Source organism: Eleutherodactylus coqui, chromosome 3 (genome assembly GCF_035609145.1).
Source record: "Eleutherodactylus coqui strain aEleCoq1 chromosome 3, aEleCoq1.hap1, whole genome shotgun sequence".
Classification (NCBI taxonomy): domain Eukaryota; kingdom Metazoa; phylum Chordata; class Amphibia; order Anura; family Eleutherodactylidae; genus Eleutherodactylus; species Eleutherodactylus coqui.
This window is the reverse complement of record NC_089839.1, coordinates 29,213,128-29,231,633: the sequence shown is the minus strand read 5'-3', so window position 1 is coordinate 29,231,633 and position 18,506 is coordinate 29,213,128. Positions and strand designations below refer to the sequence as shown.

General features: G+C 43.8%; 2 protein-coding genes across 2 annotated transcripts in view; one reads left to right on the top strand and one right to left on the bottom strand.

Moving 5' to 3' along the window:
- The window catches only part of LOC136620111 (uncharacterized), a 534,467-nt gene that overhangs the window by 292,103 nt on the left and 223,858 nt on the right, over nt 1-18,506 (bottom strand).
- LOC136620540 (gastrula zinc finger protein XlCGF57.1-like) lies at nt 872-17,439 on the top strand. The gene is made up of 7 exons (XM_066595389.1): nt 872-1,003; nt 9,284-9,426; nt 9,538-9,705; nt 9,789-9,912; nt 10,017-10,114; nt 11,632-11,689; nt 13,526-17,439. The coding sequence occupies exons 2-7, from the start codon at nt 9,319-9,321 to the stop codon at nt 14,809-14,811; spliced, it is 1,842 nt and encodes a 613-aa protein (XP_066451486.1). The 5' UTR covers nt 872-1,003; nt 9,284-9,318; the 3' UTR covers nt 14,812-17,439.

Here is an 18,506-nt window from a genome sequence, read left to right as displayed (position 1 = left end):
GTTTTAATGAACAGCTCAGTCCTCACATGCGAGATTCTGCCGCAGATTTACACCGTGGGAAAAAAAATGCTGCATGTTGTATGTTACCGCGTTTTTCCACGGAGGGAGGTCTCCATTAATACAGTATTAATGGAGACCGTGGAAAAATGCGCATTTTTCCGCGCTCGCCAGCGGAGACTTATTGTTTATCCCCACATTCGTTTGTACGATAAGGCTTGGTTCTCACGGGGCGGAATTTGCGCAGAATTTCCGTGCGGATCCTCTGCATGCATTTTTAAAACTGAGACTAAGCAGCAAAGTGGATGAGATTTGCAAAAATCTCGGTCATATGCTGCTGACAGTCTGCTGCGGACAAGCCACACGGAAACTGACACGCGGTGCGGAATTCAAATCCGCAACATGTGAATGTTAGTGCCATTTCTGCTGCGGACTCTTTTCTCTCTATATGGGGGAGATTTCCACAGCAGAAAACAGGCTGTAAAGCTGCTTAAAGCCTGTGCCAAATTGTGTGGGTTTTGAAGCAGCATTTCCGTTGCAGAAGTCTCGCAGAAGTTCCGTGCTGTCCTGTTGCGAATATTCCGTAAGATTTCCGTCCCGTGTAATCCGAGCCTAACAGTCCCGTCCAAAAGCCCCTCAAATAAAACCATCCCAGCGTTATCACCACATAAAGGGCCAGAGGTCAGAACTGAGAGATGAAGCCGCGTCACCAAGGCCAAAACTAGCTGCAGGGGAATGAAGGCTGCGCCTGGTAGAAGCCCCTGCAGCCCCCTCACCTCACTACTGGGCTGCCTATTATAGCCGGGCTGGTAGTGATGTCACAGGATGGGCGGGGCCTCCAGGAGATGCTGGATCCTACTGGGGTAAAGGACCTTTGATGATGTCATGACCATGTGACCAGTCACGTGTGTGGGAGGAGTTCCATGTAGTTTTCTCCTGATTACATCAGCAGGTAGCCAACATCAGCATATTCTCATTGGCGAAGATCTATTAGACTGATACGTCGGTGAGTCAATACTTTGGCTGCTAACGCTAATTGCAACTCTGATTTGAGTTTTTCATATGGGGAAGGAGAAACCGCACCCGTGACAATCCCCTAAGGCCGGGCTCACACGGTGATATGTTTATTGTGTATTATGAAGGCGCTATAAACCAGTGTGATACGCAGTAACTCGCAGGTCATCAATTACATTGCCTTGTGCAGTTCCACTCCAATAAGGGTAGTGTCTCTCAACTCCAGTCCTCAGGAACCCCCAACAGTCATGTTTTCAGGATATCCTATGGTAAGAACACCTGTTGGAGTGTCTGAGGCACGACAATAATTACATCATCTGTGTAAGGCCTTGTCCACATGAGCGTCAAAGTTGTGCGATTTTGTAGCGTTGCTACAATGCTACAGATCGCATGTATGTGAACCCCATGCTTTCCTATGAGTTACTTCACACGTGATATTTTGAAGCATGCAACAACCCGACACAAAAACCTTGCGGGTCTGATGATATGCACATGGCTCGTGAGGTTTTGTAGCCCATGTTTCCCTGTAGAGCCTTCCTCTCTGTTGCATCGCATCGCACGAAAACCGCAGTTTTGTGCGGTTCGATGCAACTTTGACAGTAGCAAAACCTAGTGTCAAAGCTAAAATCTAAGTCCTAACTAGAAATGAGCGAGTAGTGCCTTAGCCGAGTATCCTCCCGCTCATCTCTAAAGATTCGAGGGGCGGGGAGTGACGGGGGAGGAACGGAGGGGAGATCTCTCTCTCCCTCTCTCCCCCCCTGCTCACCGCCGCAACTCACGTGTCACCCGCGCCTGTAGCCGAATGTTTACAAACGAGCGGGAGGATACTCGGCTAAGGCACTACTCGCTCGAGTAGTTAGCCTTAGCGGGTATACTCGCTCATCTCTAGTCCTAACTGCAGACAAAAATAAAAATATACACATACATCACATTACAAGCGCTCTCCGACACCACAGCAGCTTCTCCCCCTGGGTCCCGGCACTGTTTCTCTTAATCATCTTCTGGCCGGGGATTGAAACATCTCCGCCTCCTGGAAGCGCTGGCTGTGATTGGCTAATGCTTAGCCAATCACAGCCAGCACTCAATGAATGGCTGTGATTGAACCAATCAAACAGTACCGGGAGAAGCTGCTGCAGCGCTGGAGAGGTGATGTATTCTTATTTTTTTCTTCAGCTACGGCCTGTTTTCAGGGTACAGCTTATATTTCAAGCTCCCCCTGAATGGCGGAGGAAATATATTTTTTAAAAAAACAGAAGTACTGCGCATGACTCCTAGAACACAAAAAAAGAAATGGTTTGGCTCACCTCATGTAGATGTTTGAAAAATGGACCGGTGAATTTCAACAGGATTCAGGAAGAACCCTGATGTCCTAGAGTCCACAGGCATCCACTAAATTAAAACTTGAAGTTTATTGTATCCTATTAAAAACCGCAGCCTGTTTACACACAGGTACCCCAAAATTGTTAATGCGTTTCGGCAGAATGTCTGCCTTAGGCCGCCTGCACACGACCGGGTGTGGGATCCCACAGCAGAATTCAACCCTGTGTCCGATCGGTGACCCCATGTACCTGTCCGGATTCTTCATATTCTGTACTACGGGTGTGTCGGCCACCGCACATGCACAGTACAGATTATGCCGCGCCATCGCTAGGTGTTGACTTCAATGGGGCCGGCCTCCTCTATTTAGGCTATTACTGGTTACAGAGGAAATATGTTCTGCAATCGTAGTTTTAGGTTTCCTGGACGTGCACCCCACAGAGTGTAACTGACACAGACTGCAAAAAATCAGATGTACCACATAGGTAGAATAGTAGTTGATAAACGAGTGTGTCATATTTAGGATTGTTAGGTATTTGAAGTGGATCAGCTGTGTTGCCCAACCAGTAGATGGAACAGATCGACAGGGCAGACAGCTGGCTCTGGAAACCCAGATGCTCACCGCTGGAAGGCGTGACTTGGAATGCAAGGTGACCAGGGGATCAAGCACTATGCTGGAAGCAGGAGATGGAAAGTCCCTGCCTATCAACAGCAGAGAATTTGCCCTGACAAGGGTGGCCCTGCGTGGGAACCTAGGCCTGATTTACCCTGTCAGTACTGATCACCAGGAAGCCAGAAAGTTGGATAACATCACGCCGCCTGCAGAACCAAGGAGTGAGCAAGTCACCATCCAGAATATATGCAAGAGAGTCGTTTTCTAGAGTAAGGGGTGGAAAAGACCAAGGATGGATCATCCCTCAATGTGGCTCTGTTATGTGATAGATAGAAATCCCTAGATTTGTTATCCACCCTGAGGCGCACATTCTGAATGGTGTTTGCTGGGCAACCATTGGAGGAACCTGCTGGTGATGTTTTTGACTTCTTGCGTATAATCAACTTGTTGTGATCAGGTACTTTGGGCTCTAATGAAGTTGATAAATTGGAAGTTTTTGGTATGTAATATGGAGTTGCTGGAAATGGGTTTTTGAAATAACCTAGTTTCTACTCTCCCACTGATTAAATTTGCCATCAAACAAAAAAAACTAAAAACTCTGTCTCCTTCTCATGTTTCGTACGTATGAAGATCAGATTATCATTATTATCATTTAAATAATGGAAGAAATTCTGTGAAGAAGATGACCGAGAATCCTAAATTATGATCATGTCGTCTATATATCTTCCATCCCACACAACGTTGTCCAAAAAAAATTACGAGAATTGTACAAAAAATGATTTATTATTTATTATTGAAAGATTGTTTGTCCAAGTTTGCTAACTCCTTCTCCACCTGTGCTTGAAACTGGTCCATCACATTAGCTCTGGTCTGTAAAGGGTAGAAATTAGGATTGGTGATTTGGGTGAGATGGAATGTGTTGTTCCATTCCATATGCTGGTCGGCTTCCCGGTCAGTGTTCAGACTATTCAGCATACGTATGCAAAGCTATTCTTTGGCTGAAAGATCACCTGAGATATATTCCCGACCAATAGGACTGAAAAAGTGTTGTATCATTATTGGCGAAGGAGAGTCTATTGGATTGGACGTCCCTACTGTACTTCACATGACTGCCTGCGTGAGTAAGTGGTCATGCGCAGTACAATTTCACTGGCAGTACCCAGAGTCACAGCCGGCTCCAGAGCTGTAAAGCGGTGCGGGACACCCACAGCAGTTTATGCTTACCGCCATGTGAGCCTGGCCTAAGGGTGAAGAATGAATGGAGCCGGTGATTGGCTTCAGTGTTCACATTGCCGTTTCCCAGAGTTAGTCATCATTGCCTCCCTGCAGCCGATAGTACAGACAAGTGCAGCTTGGAGAGCCGTCAAGACAGCTGTGGTAGGGGAGCCAGAAAGGGTGATTATATCTTCTATTATTTAACCATTGAATGCTTTGAAACAACACTATGTGCCCAGATAAACCCTTCATGAGTGCATTCACACCTCATCGATTTGCTAGTAATAGTGACCTCTATAGTAGCTCTGGTAGTAATAGTGGCCACCATAGTGGCGCTGGTAGTAATAGTGACCCCCATAGTGCCACTGGTAGTAATAGTGACCCCCATAGCGGCCGCAGTAGTAATAGTGGCTCCAGTAATAATATTGATCCCTACAGTAGCCCCATTAGTAATAATAATTTCTCATGGTATTTAACAAGGAGAAATGCAGAGTCCTACATCTGGGCAAGAAAAATGAAAAAAGCACATACAGAATGGGAGGAATTGGGCTAAGCAGCAGCACATGTGAAAAAGACTTGGGTATACTAATAGATCATAGGCTGAACATGAGTCAACAATGTGATGCAGCAGCCAAAAAGGCAAACACAATTCTGGGATGTATTAACCCCTTAATGATATGGCCTATTTTGGCGTTGAGGACCAAGCGATTTTTGGTATTTTTCCATCTCCATTTTTCAAAAGCCATAACTTTTTTATTTTTCCGTTGACGCGGCTGTATAAGGGCTTGTTTTTTGAGTGGCGAGCTGTAGTTTTTATCGGTGCCACTTTTGGGTACATAGGCTATATCGTAAAACTTTTATTATTCTTTTTATGATAACAGGGAGAGAAAATGCAAGAATTCTGCCATAGATTTTTTTTTTTACAGCGTTAATCATGCAGCATAAATGAAGCACAAATTTTTTTCTGCGGGTCGGTACGGTTACAACGATACCAAAATTCTTATATTGTTTTTAGGTTTTTACACTTTTTTGCAATAAAAACCCTTTTTTTTTTGGAAATCTTTTTTTTTTCTCTATAGCTGCATTCAAAGTCCTGTAACCTTTTTATTTTTCTATGTACGGAGCTCTATGAGGGCTTATTTTTTGCAAGATGAGCTGTAGTTTTTGTTGGTACCATTTTGGGGAATGTACGGCTTTTTTGATCACTTTAGTTGCATTTTTTGTGAGGCAAAATGCTAAAAATTAGCATTTTGCCTCTGTTTTTTAGCTTTTTTTTTTACGCTTTTTGCCGTACAAAATAAAAAGTGTGTTAAACTTTTTGTACACGTCGTTACGGACGCGTCAATACCCAATATGTGGGGTTTTAATTTTTTTTTTACCTTTTTTTATGCTAATATTAGAAAAAGCATAAAAAGGGTTTTTTTACATTTTTTTTTAACATTTTTCTTTTTTTTACATTTTTCTTTTCTTTTTTTTTCACTATTTGAGTCCCTCTGAGGGACTTGCAGCACTGTGCCTATGATTGCTGTCATAAGGCATGGCAGAGCTACTGCCTTGCCATGCCTTATCGCTTATACAGCGATCCTAGGCATAGGCAATACAGGACGCCGGTATCTGGTGTCCTGTTGCCATGGTGACAGGCCGGGCTCTCGCGATGACATCGCGAGAGCCGGCCGGAGACACAGAGGGAGCGCGATCCCTCTGTGAACTCTTTCCCTGCCGAGATCTATTAGATCGCGGCAGGGAAGGGGTTAACAGCAGGGGGGCGCATCTCCGATGCCCCCCCCCCCTCCGCTGTTGCAGCGGGACGCCGGCTGTGACTGACAGCCGGCTCCCGCTGCGGGATACCGCGAGGTCAGTCATGATCTCGCGCTATCCCGATGACGTACCGGTACATCATTTTGCACGAAGTACCAGCCTGCCATGACATACTGGTACATCATTTTGCGCAAAGGGGTTAAGAGAAGCATAGAGTCTAGATCACGTGAGGTCATTATCCCCCTCTACTCTTCCTCAGTCAGACCTCATCTGGAATACTGTGTCCAGTTCTGGGCACCCCACTTTAAAAAAGACATAGACAAACTGAAGCAAGTTCAGAGAAGAGTTACCAAGATGGTGAGCAGTCTGCAGATCATGTCCTATGAGGAACGGTTAAAGGATCTGGGAATGTTTAGCTTGCAAAAAAGAAGGCTGAGAGGAGACTTAAAAGAGGTCTACAAATATCTGAAGGGCTGTCACAGTGCAGAGGGATCAGCCCTATTCTCATTTGCACAAGGAAAGACTAGAAGCAAAGGGATGAAACTGAAAGAGAGGAGGGTCTCCACAGTGCCACCTACTGAAAGGCAGCATTCCTTCAAAAGTCTGACTTTGGCTTGAAGGAATGCTGCCTTTCAATAGGTGGTACTGTGGATGTTTTTATTCCATCTCCCTTATTTGCATATTAGCCAGAGGAGCGTGCATGGCCATTTGAGTCTCCGCACTTAGTTTATAGTATAGTTGCTCTCCCTAAGGAGAAAAGATAGCGTTTTTGACCCCCGTCCCAGGCCTATAACTAGCAAAGCCAGACTCCTACTGTACACTGATGAAGGGCAAAAACCCTGAAACAGCTGTCTGTACATGGAGTCTGGCTTTGCTTTTAATTCCTGGTCATTGTAACAAAGCTTGTATAAAAAGTCTGACTTTGGCTCGAAGGAATGCTGCCTTTCAATAGGTGGCACTGTGGAGGTTTTTATTCCATCTCCCTTATTTGAAAGGGAGGAGACACAAATTAGATATTAGAAAAAACTTTCTGATGGTGAGGGTGATCAATGAGTGGAACAGGTTACCACAGGAGGTGGTGAGTTCTCCTTCAATGGAAGTGTTCAAACAAAGTTTGGACAAATATCTGTCTGGAATGATTTAGTGATCCTGCACTGAGCAGGGGGTTGGACCAGATGACCCTGGAGGTTCCTTCCAACTCTACCTTCCAACTCTACCATTCTATGATTCTAATAACTCCTATTATAGCCCCAGTTGTAATAGTGACCCCCAGAGTGGACCTCCAGCCTCCCAACAAGCATTTAACTCTATTGGTGCTGCTGCTGTAATCATTGCGACCTGTGACCTCCGATAACCAGGAACACAGATACTGGGGGGAGAGGTCAGAGGTCATACTAATTACAGCAGCGGCGCCTGCTGCCACTAGTTCAGGACTACAAGCGAGTCTAATGCTTATGGAGGCAAAGAGGAAAATGCTTCCTGCTGCCCAGGACCGTCCTGCAGGATTCGGGACAGTTGGCAGTCATGTCCTGGGTGCATTAAAAGAAATCTGCTTTATTCCTCCATCATGCAACGTTTTGGCTGTCAGTCTTCTCGAAGTATATGCACTGACAATGAAGGCCGGTCGGGCAGTTAAAACCCTAAAAAGTGTCTTGTCCTTAAGGTACAACACAACCTGGTCCTTAAGGGGTTAAGGGTAGGAACAACCAGGTCCTCCCCACCTGTTTTTGGATCACTTCGCCGCCTGGCTCCACCACTTCCTATCCTGTGAAATCCCAACCCTCATCTTAGGTAACTTTAACATCCCCACCAATGACCCCATCTGCCTCTCAGCTTCTATCGCTCACCTCCTTCCTTGGTCTCTCTCAACTCACAGCTTCTCCCACTCACAAGGATGGCAATAGTTGTAGTGTGTAGCTTGTTGGAGCAGGACCCTCACCCCTACTGTCTATATCAACTGATTGCTACATGTAACCGTGGTTTTTGTATTTTTGTACATTTGTCTTTCTGTATTCCCCCTGTCTTTGTAAGCACTGTGGAATATGTTGGCGCTATACAAATAAAGATTATTATTAATATGGACTGATATAAAATGTTAAATGGTGAAAAGGGATTTCCTGCAGAACAGATCGGTATTGGAAACTGCGGCTCCTGCTGATGTCTTGGAGGATCAGGGCATTACTTTAGGGTAAGGGAAAGATTTATGGGGTCCTGAAAGATGAGACCAGGGTGCTGTATGTGGTGCAGTGTATCTTGTGTGATGTTAGGTTATGCACATGGGCAGGAGAAACAGATATCAACAATATATACACTAAATGGGGTACTGCTAGAGAAAAGCGATATGGAAAAAGACCTGGGGGTACTAGTGGACTGTAGACTTAACTGGAGCAATCAATGCCAGTCAGCTGCTGCAAAAGCAAATAAAGTCTTGGGGTGCATTAAAAAGGTATAGGGGCGAAAGACGAGAACATTATTCTTCCGCTATATAAGGCACTGGTCAGGCCCCACATGGAATACTGTGTACAGTTCTAGACACCGGTGCTCAGGAAAGATGCTGCTGTACTTGAGGGGGTTCAAAGACAGGAAACTAAATTAATAAACTGAGTGAGAGGACTGGAATACCCAGAGAGGCTATCAAAATTGGGATTATTCACCCTGGAAAAAAGATGGTTAAGGGGCGACCAAATAACTATGTCTAAATACATTAGAGGACAATACAAGGATCTCTCCCATGATCTGTTTATATCCAGGACTGCGACGGTAACAAGAGGGCATCATCTACAGTTAGTGGAAAGAAGGTTTCATCACCAACATAGTAGGGGGTTCTTTATTGTAAGAGCAGTGAGACTGTGGAACTCTCTGCCTGAGGACGTGGTGATGGTAAAATTGCTAGAGGAGTTTAAAAGGGGGCTAGATGTCTTTTTATAGCGCTATGATATTACAGGACATAGACATTAAATAGCCAGTGGGGCTGCTGATCCGGGTCTTAGAGTCAGGTAGGAACTTTCAAACATTGATCCAGGGATTATTCTGATTGCTATTACGGAGTTGGGGAGGATTTTTCCCCCCAAAATAGGCTAAATTGGCTTTTGCCTCATTGAGGGTTTTTTTGCATTTTCTGGATCAACAAGGGGAATGGAAACAGGCTGAACTAGATGGACATTGTCTCCCTTCAGCCTAACATACTATATTACTATATATGTTACTATGTTACCCTGTACTCACTATATAACAGGGGGACAATGGACTAATATGTCATATTATGGTCAGTAATCTGTAAATAAGACATCTCCATTGTACGCTGTCACTAATCATCTATAATCCCCTAGTAGTGGGACACTTCATGGAAGATGTTCTTGTCTCCCTCAGGTTCCTTAGGTACAGGACTCTTACAGATAAAGACGATGGTCCTTTCCATCAATGACCCACCAAGGATGGAGAAGGACAGAGACCATATGGCTGCCCGGATATTAGACCTCACCCTGGAGATCATCTACTGGATAACTGGGGAGGTGAGAGCTTCACATGATGTCACTCTTATCTCTAGTAATAAACAGGGGAATGACGGGAAAGGTGAAGGATTCTTAGCCTCCATGTAGTGATCAGTGTCTCACCATCCACAGGATTACACAGTAGTGAAGAAGTGGTCTGGTGAGTGTGTGACCCCCCGTGTGTCAGGTAGCCAGAGCCGGACCCAGAGCTCCATCACCGAGCCTTCACCTTATTCACTGATACATGAGCAGAAGATCCTAGAACTTACCCACAGGATCACTGAGCTGCTGACCAGAGAGGTGAGCGCTGCTGGGAATGGGGGACATTACATAATACCACCAAGGGAGGAGTCTGGAGGATGACTGTATATTGTGTGTGTCAGGTTCCTATAAGGTGTCAAGACGTCACTGTTTATTTCTCCATGGAGGAGTGGGAGTATTTAGAAGGACACAAGGATCTGTATAAGGACGTCAAGATGGAGGATCAGCAACCCCTCACATCACCGGGTAAGAGGAAACTTTAATTTATTGTAGAGGACAGTTTTGAGGGTCGGCTAGTCTCGCCATCATCTGATCATCAGATATATAATGTCTCTGGTTATTTCCTATAGATGGATCCAGTCAGAGAAATCACCCAGAGAGATGTCCCAGTCCTCTATATTCCCAGGATTGTCCAGAGGAAGAGGAACATGTCCCACTGGATCATCAGGTAGATGAAGCTGAGATTTCTGTAAATCTTCTACAGACAGATGAATGAAGATTTCTACTACCCAAGTGCAATGTGTTTTTTAATTTTTATCTTTGAAACAACTATAATTTTTTACGCGCCTGATAATGTCATGTGCAGTGATGCTTTTTTTTTTTGCAAAGGACATTGCAAGCACAGGGAAAACTTCCAGATTTCCAAGTGTGATATCAGTTTGAGCTTTTCGGACTAATATCTCACTCACCCGTATAAATAGAGCCTCAAGCTGATAATCATGTTGGTGATTGTATTTCCTCACCTATTAGCTGTCTCTGTTTGTCCGACGGCTCAACAGCTTACATGTTATTCTGCTTCCATAGTGTTGTCAGTAACAGTCCTGATCCTTCGGCCCCGATAACCTTCTCTATATCGAGAGATTCAGCACCAGCCATCAGCTGCTCTGCCATTGAAAAAGAAAAGGGTTCTACAGGTAGTTGCGTTGTCACAGACTACAGGGGGCGCACTAGGACAAAAACGTCCAACACATTAATGAGCAATTTGGTTTCCTTAATCAGGATTCCCTGAAGAAGAGGAACAAAGTCCGCAGAAACACATTGGGTCTTTTTGTTCCGATGTGTTTCATCAGATTTTAGTTTTCATAGAAAAAGTGATTTCCGTCCGTTGGGATAATTACTGTTACTGACAACACCATGGGGGCAGACAGAAACATGTAAGCTGCTTCACGGGCCGCTCTGTCCGACAAACCATTGCGATTAGTATGTGAGGAGCTACAATCACCAACTTGATCAGTTTCTGTCTGTTGGAGCTCCAGAGTCTTTTTGTGGTAAATTAGAGCTCAGTTTTGTATCTTCTGACAAACTATTTAGGACAACTGATTTATTGGCAGTGATATATTTAACCCCTAATGCATTACATCATACTGCAATCTGACAGGCAGTCTATCAAGCCACCCCAACCCCCACTTTCAGAAAGCCCCTTGCTGCAGAGACACCCGTATGTCTCCCTGTAATCGCACCGCAGGAGGCAAACAGGACCCGCAAACATCATTCAGGGCATTTAAAGGGTTAATATCGGTAATCAGCCGCGCAGCTGATTGCCGCTATTACCCGTGGGTGTCCGCTGTAATAAACAGCTGACGCCCACGCTGTATGAAGAGAGGTCACCCCACGATTGTTCTTCATACATACTCCGACACTCCATGATGTAAATGTAGGTCATGGAGCAGGAAGGAGTTAAGAGAGTGCAAGCAGTGCTGTTTAATTATGAATTTATATTGGTATCATGGTAGGCGGCACCGCCCATTTGTGGCACTCCACTTTATCGGATACAACTAGAGAGTACTGCCAATGTTTTGTAATATTTGATCCCTGGTTGAATGTTGATCCAGTTTGATCCCCACTTGAGCAGATCCTTCTCCTATTAGGGCAGATTGGTTCCTGTCGTCGAGGGGTTTTCCACCTCTGTCTGGGTATAAGATAATGTGGGGCCTTTTACTTCTTTGTCATCTCTTTACTTTGCAGGAAAGTTCTGGTGGAGCGATGAGTGGCCTCGATAATCCCACATCAGTGTCAGTAAATGGTAAGAGAGTTTCATTATCCTTACATAGAAAGGCAATGTGCCGATGACTCACTTCTTAAAAAATATATGTGCCCCCACCTTCTCCTCCGAAAAAGGGCACTTTGATAATAAAGCTCAATGTCCACGGGCGGGTCGGATTCCATCCGCTGCATCCCGCAGCGGGACTCGACACTGCTCGCAGCACAGGACATTTTTTTATCTGTCTGGATCTTCTTTCTTCTTACTGTGGATGCATGCAGGTGCGCCGTACATTTTTTTTAAACTCATGCTTTTCCGCGCATTGGTGGCATGTCTGTAGTGTCCGCTGCGGACTGGACAACCTTAATTGACCTCAATGGAAGTCGTCCATGTGGGATCCACACAAAAATGGAGCATGATGTGATTAATTTTTCGCATTTGTTTTAGCTATATGAACACTAGCGACAATAGCCCATGCCCGTGCGCTAAAGCAGGCTGCTGAGAGTTTGGCATTCACTGCTAGGAAATGAACTGTAGTGAATAGCTGCTATATAACAGGAAAGAGAGGATCCTGCTGGACAGAGGTGAGGTGACCTGGGGGACTAGAGGAGCCAGGAGAAGATGTGGTAAGAAAACTGCCAGGGGGGAAATAGGTAAGTAGGGAATGTTGTTTTTTTCTTCTAATGATAAAACCCCTTTTAAGAGACTTTTTCACCATCTTTTTGCACCCCTTTCTGATGGCAGCATAACATAATGGCAGTAGCACTTATTACAGTTTGAATCTGTAGTGACCTGGACTGGCACTACAGAATAAAAGTACTTTACCTGCAACTTAAGAGCAACTGTTTTAACATACCAGTTCATTTAACAAAGTGTAGTTAGGCTGGACTTCATTTAATAAGAAGAGGGAGTCAGGAAACTAAAGAGTTAATCTTGCTTAGGCACCGTCGTAAATCAGTTAAGCTGTGACAGCTTCCCTGAGTGAGGACAAAGGTGGGGCTTCTGGTTTATTTTGTAGTGCGCACTTAGAAATTGATAACAGTGTTAGAAGATGGAAGTGAAGAGCAGTATGTAGGGAGTATGGAGTCAGACAGTGAAGAGGTCACTCGGAGAGAGAGGAGCCAGGAAGGGCACGGATGAAGCTGATGTCAAAACCCAGCTTCTTCCTTCTCCTCTATCCTGCCGGAATTAGAGACATGTGTAAAGTTTCAAGAAATCCTGTATGCAACAGCCCATAAATTACCCCAATGCTAAGAAAGAGACTGTTTTTCCAAACCTGATGGCCCTTCAACCCAGCGCTGCTTTCTTCCGGATGACAACTTTCCATTCCACATCAGTAATGTTGCTACTACCATGCTTCACTGTGGGTGATGGGAAGGGTGCAATTCGTGCCACACATGGCATTCATCATCATGAGCAGAGATTCTTCTTCCATGTGTTGAGGGAGTCTGTCCTATGTGGCTTTTTTCTGGACCCGATTCCATAGAGCTCCACTCTGTGAAGTGGTCCTAGGTTGATATACCTCTTTTATGGAATTTGCCAAGTTTTTTTTAAACGTTGTTGTCTATTAACATTGTGATATATTATTGTATATGCTCTTTAGAGAAAAACCTGTCACTACCTCTACTAGGAATTACTTTATAGAAACTCCGCCGGCAAAGTACTTACAAACACTGCAATGTGTTTGTGAGTACTTTGGTATTCCATCACTGAAAGTACATGTGCTTTACTTAAATCATATGTTATCCTGATTTCTTGCAAGCCAACTTTACTTTATATTTCCTTGCTTGCTTACTATTGTCTTAATAAAGCTTGATTGCTTAGTAAAAATTCTGTTGTTTACTTTGGGAAATAAGACCTTTTTACTTCCTTTTCCAGGTGAAGATTGGATAAGAGGCTCCCCTGGACATCTCAATGTATCTCCATATCAGGAAGAAGAAGATTACACCACACAAATACATTCAATAACTCCTAATCTACCCTTAGTGCTTCAGACTAGCGATTTATTTTCCGATTTTGCAGTTCAGAATCAAAATTCATCTAACCAATCACTGATTAACAAACCTAGACCTGTTCATGGACAAGAGGAACTATTTCAAAGTGGGAAGCATTTTAAAAGAAAATCTAAACTTTCTTTTCATAACAGAAATCCAAACAATGAAAGGCCATTTTCATGTTCAGAATGTGAGAAAAGTTTTAGCAGGAAATCAAATCTTGTGAAACATCTAAGTATTCACACAGGTGAGAAGCCATTTTCATGTCCTGAATGTGGGAAATGTTTTAGTTGCAAATCATATCTTGTTAAGCATCAGAGAACTCACACAGGGAAGAAACCATTTTCATGTTCAGAATGTGGGAAATGTTTTAGACAAAAATCAAATCTTGTGGGACATCTAAAAATTCACACAGAGAAGCCATTTTTATGTTCAAAATGTGGGATAGGTTTTAACCAGAAATCAATTCTTCTTAAACATCAGAGAACTCACACAGGGGAGAAGGCATTTTCATGTCCTGAATGTGGAAAATCATTTAGACAAAAATCAGATCTTTTTAAGCATCAGAGAACTCACACAGGGGAAAAGCCTTTTTCATGTTTAGAATGTGGGTATTGTTTTAACCAAAAATCAAATCTTGTGAGACATCTAAGTATTCACAGAGAGAGACAATTTTCATGTTCAGAATGTGGGAAAAGTTTTAACCAAAAATCAAATCTTCTTACACATCAGAGAACTCACACAGGAGAGAAGCCATTTTCATGCCCTGAATGTGGGAAATGTTTCCGTCTGAAATCATATCTTGTGGATCATCTAAGAACTCACACAAGGGAGAAGCCATTTTCATGTTCAGAATGTGGGAAATGTTTTACCCAAAAATCAAAGCTTGTTGCGCATCACAGAACTCACACAGGGGAGAAGCCTTTTTCATGCTCAGAATGTGGGAAATGTTTTAGACAAAAGTTTGATCTTATTAAGCATCTGAGAACTCACACAGGGGAGAGGCCATTTTCATGCTCACAGTGTGGGAAAAGTTTTAACCAGAGATCGATTCTTTTTAGACATCAACAAACTCACACAAAGGAGAAGCCATTTTCATGTCCTGAATGTGGGAAATGTTTTAAGTGGAAATCACATCTTGTGAAACATTTAAAAATTCACACAAGGTAGAAGCATTTTCCTTATCTCAAATGTGGGAAATGTTTTACATAGAAATCAAGTCTTGTGAAAGATTTGAAAAGGCACACAGACAGTCAATACTCATGTTCACAATGTAGAAATTGCTTTAACCCAAAATCGGTTCTTCTTGTGGAACATTTAAGATTTTACAGAAAGGAAAAGCCATGCTCATGTTCACAATGTTGAAAATGTTAGTGAAGACAAATAGAGCAGACAATGTTTCAGGTGTGGACTTTTTTTGTAGGACCAACTGTAAAAGGCTAGTTTCACACCGGTGATCAAGGTTTTTGCAACAAGAAAATCGTGGCTTGATCCCCACGATTTTTGATCGCTAACGATGTTTTTTTTTCAGAAAAATCTTGTATTGCTGCCACCTGCATTAAAATTGCGTGTTTTTTTATGCGACAGTCAATAGGATTTTCTAATGTTAAAGTCGCAACGCAAGTTTGTTGCATTGAGATGCGATAAAAAGGAGGCTCTATAGGGAAACATGAGATTTTAAAAAATCCCACATCACAGAAAGATAAAGCATGCCGTGATCTTGATTCTTGTTAAGCATCTAAGAACTTACTGAATAAAGAAGACAATGTTACAGGTGTGGACCGACTGCCTAAGGATGCTTTCTGTGCATAACTTAAAGGGGTTGTCCCGCGAAACAAAGTGGGGGTAAGCACTTCTGTATGGCCATATTAATGCACTTTGTAATGTACATTGTGCATTAATTATGAGCCATACAGAAGTTATTCACTTACCTGTTCCGTTGCTGGCGTCCTCGTCTCCATGGTGCCATCTAATCTTCAGCGTCTAATCGCCCGATTAGACGCGCTTGCGCAGTCCGGTCTTCTCCTTTGCTGAATGGGGCCACTCGTGCCGGAGAGCGGCTCCTCGTAGCTCCGCCCCGTCACGTGTGCCGATTCCAGCCAATCAGGAGGCTGGAATCGGCAATGGACCGAACAGAAGCCCTGCGGTCCACCGAGGGTGAAGATCACGGCGGCCATCTTCACAAGGTAAGTATGAAGACACCGGACAGCGGGGATTCGGGTAAGTACTATCTGTTGTTTTTTTTTTATCCCTGCATCGGGTTTGTCTCGCGCCGAACGGGGGGGCTATTGAAAAAAAAAAAAAACCCGTTTCGGCGCGGGACAACCCCTTTAACCCCTCGCAACCACAAAACAGCATTGCAGGCATGATTTTTAAGGAGGTCCTATGCAAATCTATTAGGACACTCTGCATAAACACTGCCACTGTGCCGAATAAAAAAAATGTCGCTATAAAGAAAAATAAAAAGTATTACGCATAACAAAATGTTATGATCTCTTACTCTCCCTATCATCTCTTGGTGTAACCCCCTCTCTCTCAATGACATCATTGTCATTGGCTGTGATTGGCTGAAGGCACGTGTGTTTTCTGGAGGCGGGGATTTTAAGCCCTGCGTCCAGAAAGCAATGCTCTGCCGGGGACCAGGAGGGAGCGACATCCTGCAGGAGCGCCGCAGAACACCAGGAGAAGTGAGTAATGATTTTTATTCTTTGCTGTGCTGTATTCCCGGCGTATAAGGTGACAGTTGGGGGGTCGTCTTATACGCCCCGTCGCCTTATACGCCGGTATATACAGTATATATTTTTATTGTAACATTTCTGGATGAATTGCAGGGAAGGGCTTATATATTTAAGCCCTTCCCGAAAATTCATCCCGCGATCGCTGGCAGCCCATTGCTTTCAGTGGAACCTGCTGTATTGCCGGCTCCATTGAATTCAATGGGCAAACATTGTTCTTCTCTGCCACAGCTGTTACAGCTGTGGCAGACAAGAATGATTTGTCTTCTATATGTTCTCAATGGGGTCGGCGCTGCTGCCGCCGGCCCCATTGAGCGTATATAGAGAAGAGAACAGGAATCGCAGATCGCACATAGGTGCGATCTGCGATTTCTATGGCCTAAGAAGGACCGTTGGGGTTCTTGAAGCCTAAAATAACTCCTAACGCTCTCCCTATAGCAGCTCCGGCACCAGCAGCACTGTCCCTGATCTCTGTCAGAATGCATCTGTGGCGAGCCGCGGGCGGGCAGATTTTAATACTCGGGTGACACCTGATCTCGCCAGCCACTCACTGCAGGGGGGTGGTATAGGGCTTGAACGTCGCAGGGGGAAGTTTGTAATGCCTTCCCTGTCTTTCTATTGGCCAGAAAAGCGCGCAAATTTCTCAGGGAAGAAGATGAAAGTGACTCGAACATCACGTGGTACTCGTTACGAGTAACGAGCATCTCGAACACCCTAATACTCGAACGAGTATCAAGCTCGGACGAGTATGCTCGCTCATCTCTAATCATTAGCCTTTTTAAGTATCTATCCACACTGTGTTATCCTAGCTTGTAGCTAGCATATGTCTTCTTAAGTGTGATTTTATTCGGAATTTGACAATTGGTTCCTGATGAAGTATGAGAGTAGGGAAACGTGTTGAACCATGAAATGAATTATTAAATTGAACCATCAAATAAACCATAAAATGAACTAATTTAATTATCAAATTAATCATTCTTTTCTATTAAACCATGAAATGAATAATTTTTCTGAAATGATAAACTGATCCTAGATTGAATCATGTAGTAAACCATAAACTAGCTCTATTGAGTCCTAGTGTTTTGTTACGGCAATTTTGTTGTTACTGTACATGTTGTTTGATCAGTTTGTCTTGCTTTTTTTCCATCTACACGTTTCCTCAGCTATCATTAGGCTCACTGATTCATCAGGATGGTATTTTTTGTAAAAGACATACATTCATACAGAGCAGCTACCATATTGGGCTTTTCATGTAAAGACAGACACTCATTCACACAGCCGACAGTTATGGCTCATAGCTTGCACTGACAGACCAATAGACGGACTAATAGATGACAGCAAGAGAGAGAGGAAATGGAGAAATCTGATAGTTAGTAAAGCCTGGTGTTTATGGAAAATTGACAGTGCGAGTGTTTGAGAGTAGGACAAGTATGGAATTTGGAAAATATACCCAACGAATAAAGGGCTGCCAGTGTGCCCACTCGCAGGTCCATCCCGTGTACGTGCAGGGACGTCACCGCACACGCGCCGTAGCAATTATTTAACCCCTTCCCGCTCCATGACGTACTGGTACGTCATGGAGCGGCGGGGTATGTATGAAGAAAGGTTGCGTGGCAACCTCTCTTCATACACTGCGGGCGTCAGCTGTTTATAACAGCTGACACCCGCGGGCAATAGCCGCGAACGGCCACGCGGCCGATCGCGGCTATTAACCATTCAAATGCTGCTGTCAATGCTATAGCATTACGTCATACTGCAGGAGCGATCAAAGTATCGCATGTTAAAGTCCCCCAGGGGGACTTCAAAGTAAAAAAGTTGTAAAAGTTTAAATCACCACTCTTTTGCCATATCTATTATTAAAAAATCTAAATTCTACAATAAAAATGTATATTTGGTATGGCCATGTCCGTAAAAGTCCGAACTATGAAAGTAGTGCATTATTTTTGCCGCATGGTGAACTTCGTCCGAAAAAAAATAAAGAATGCCAGAAATGCACTCTTTTAGTTACCCTGTCTCCCAGAAAAAACGCAATAAAAAGCGATCAAAAAGTCGTATGTATTCCAAATTGGGACGATCAGAAACTACAGGACATCCCACAAAAAATGAGCCGTTGCTAAACTACGTTGGCGG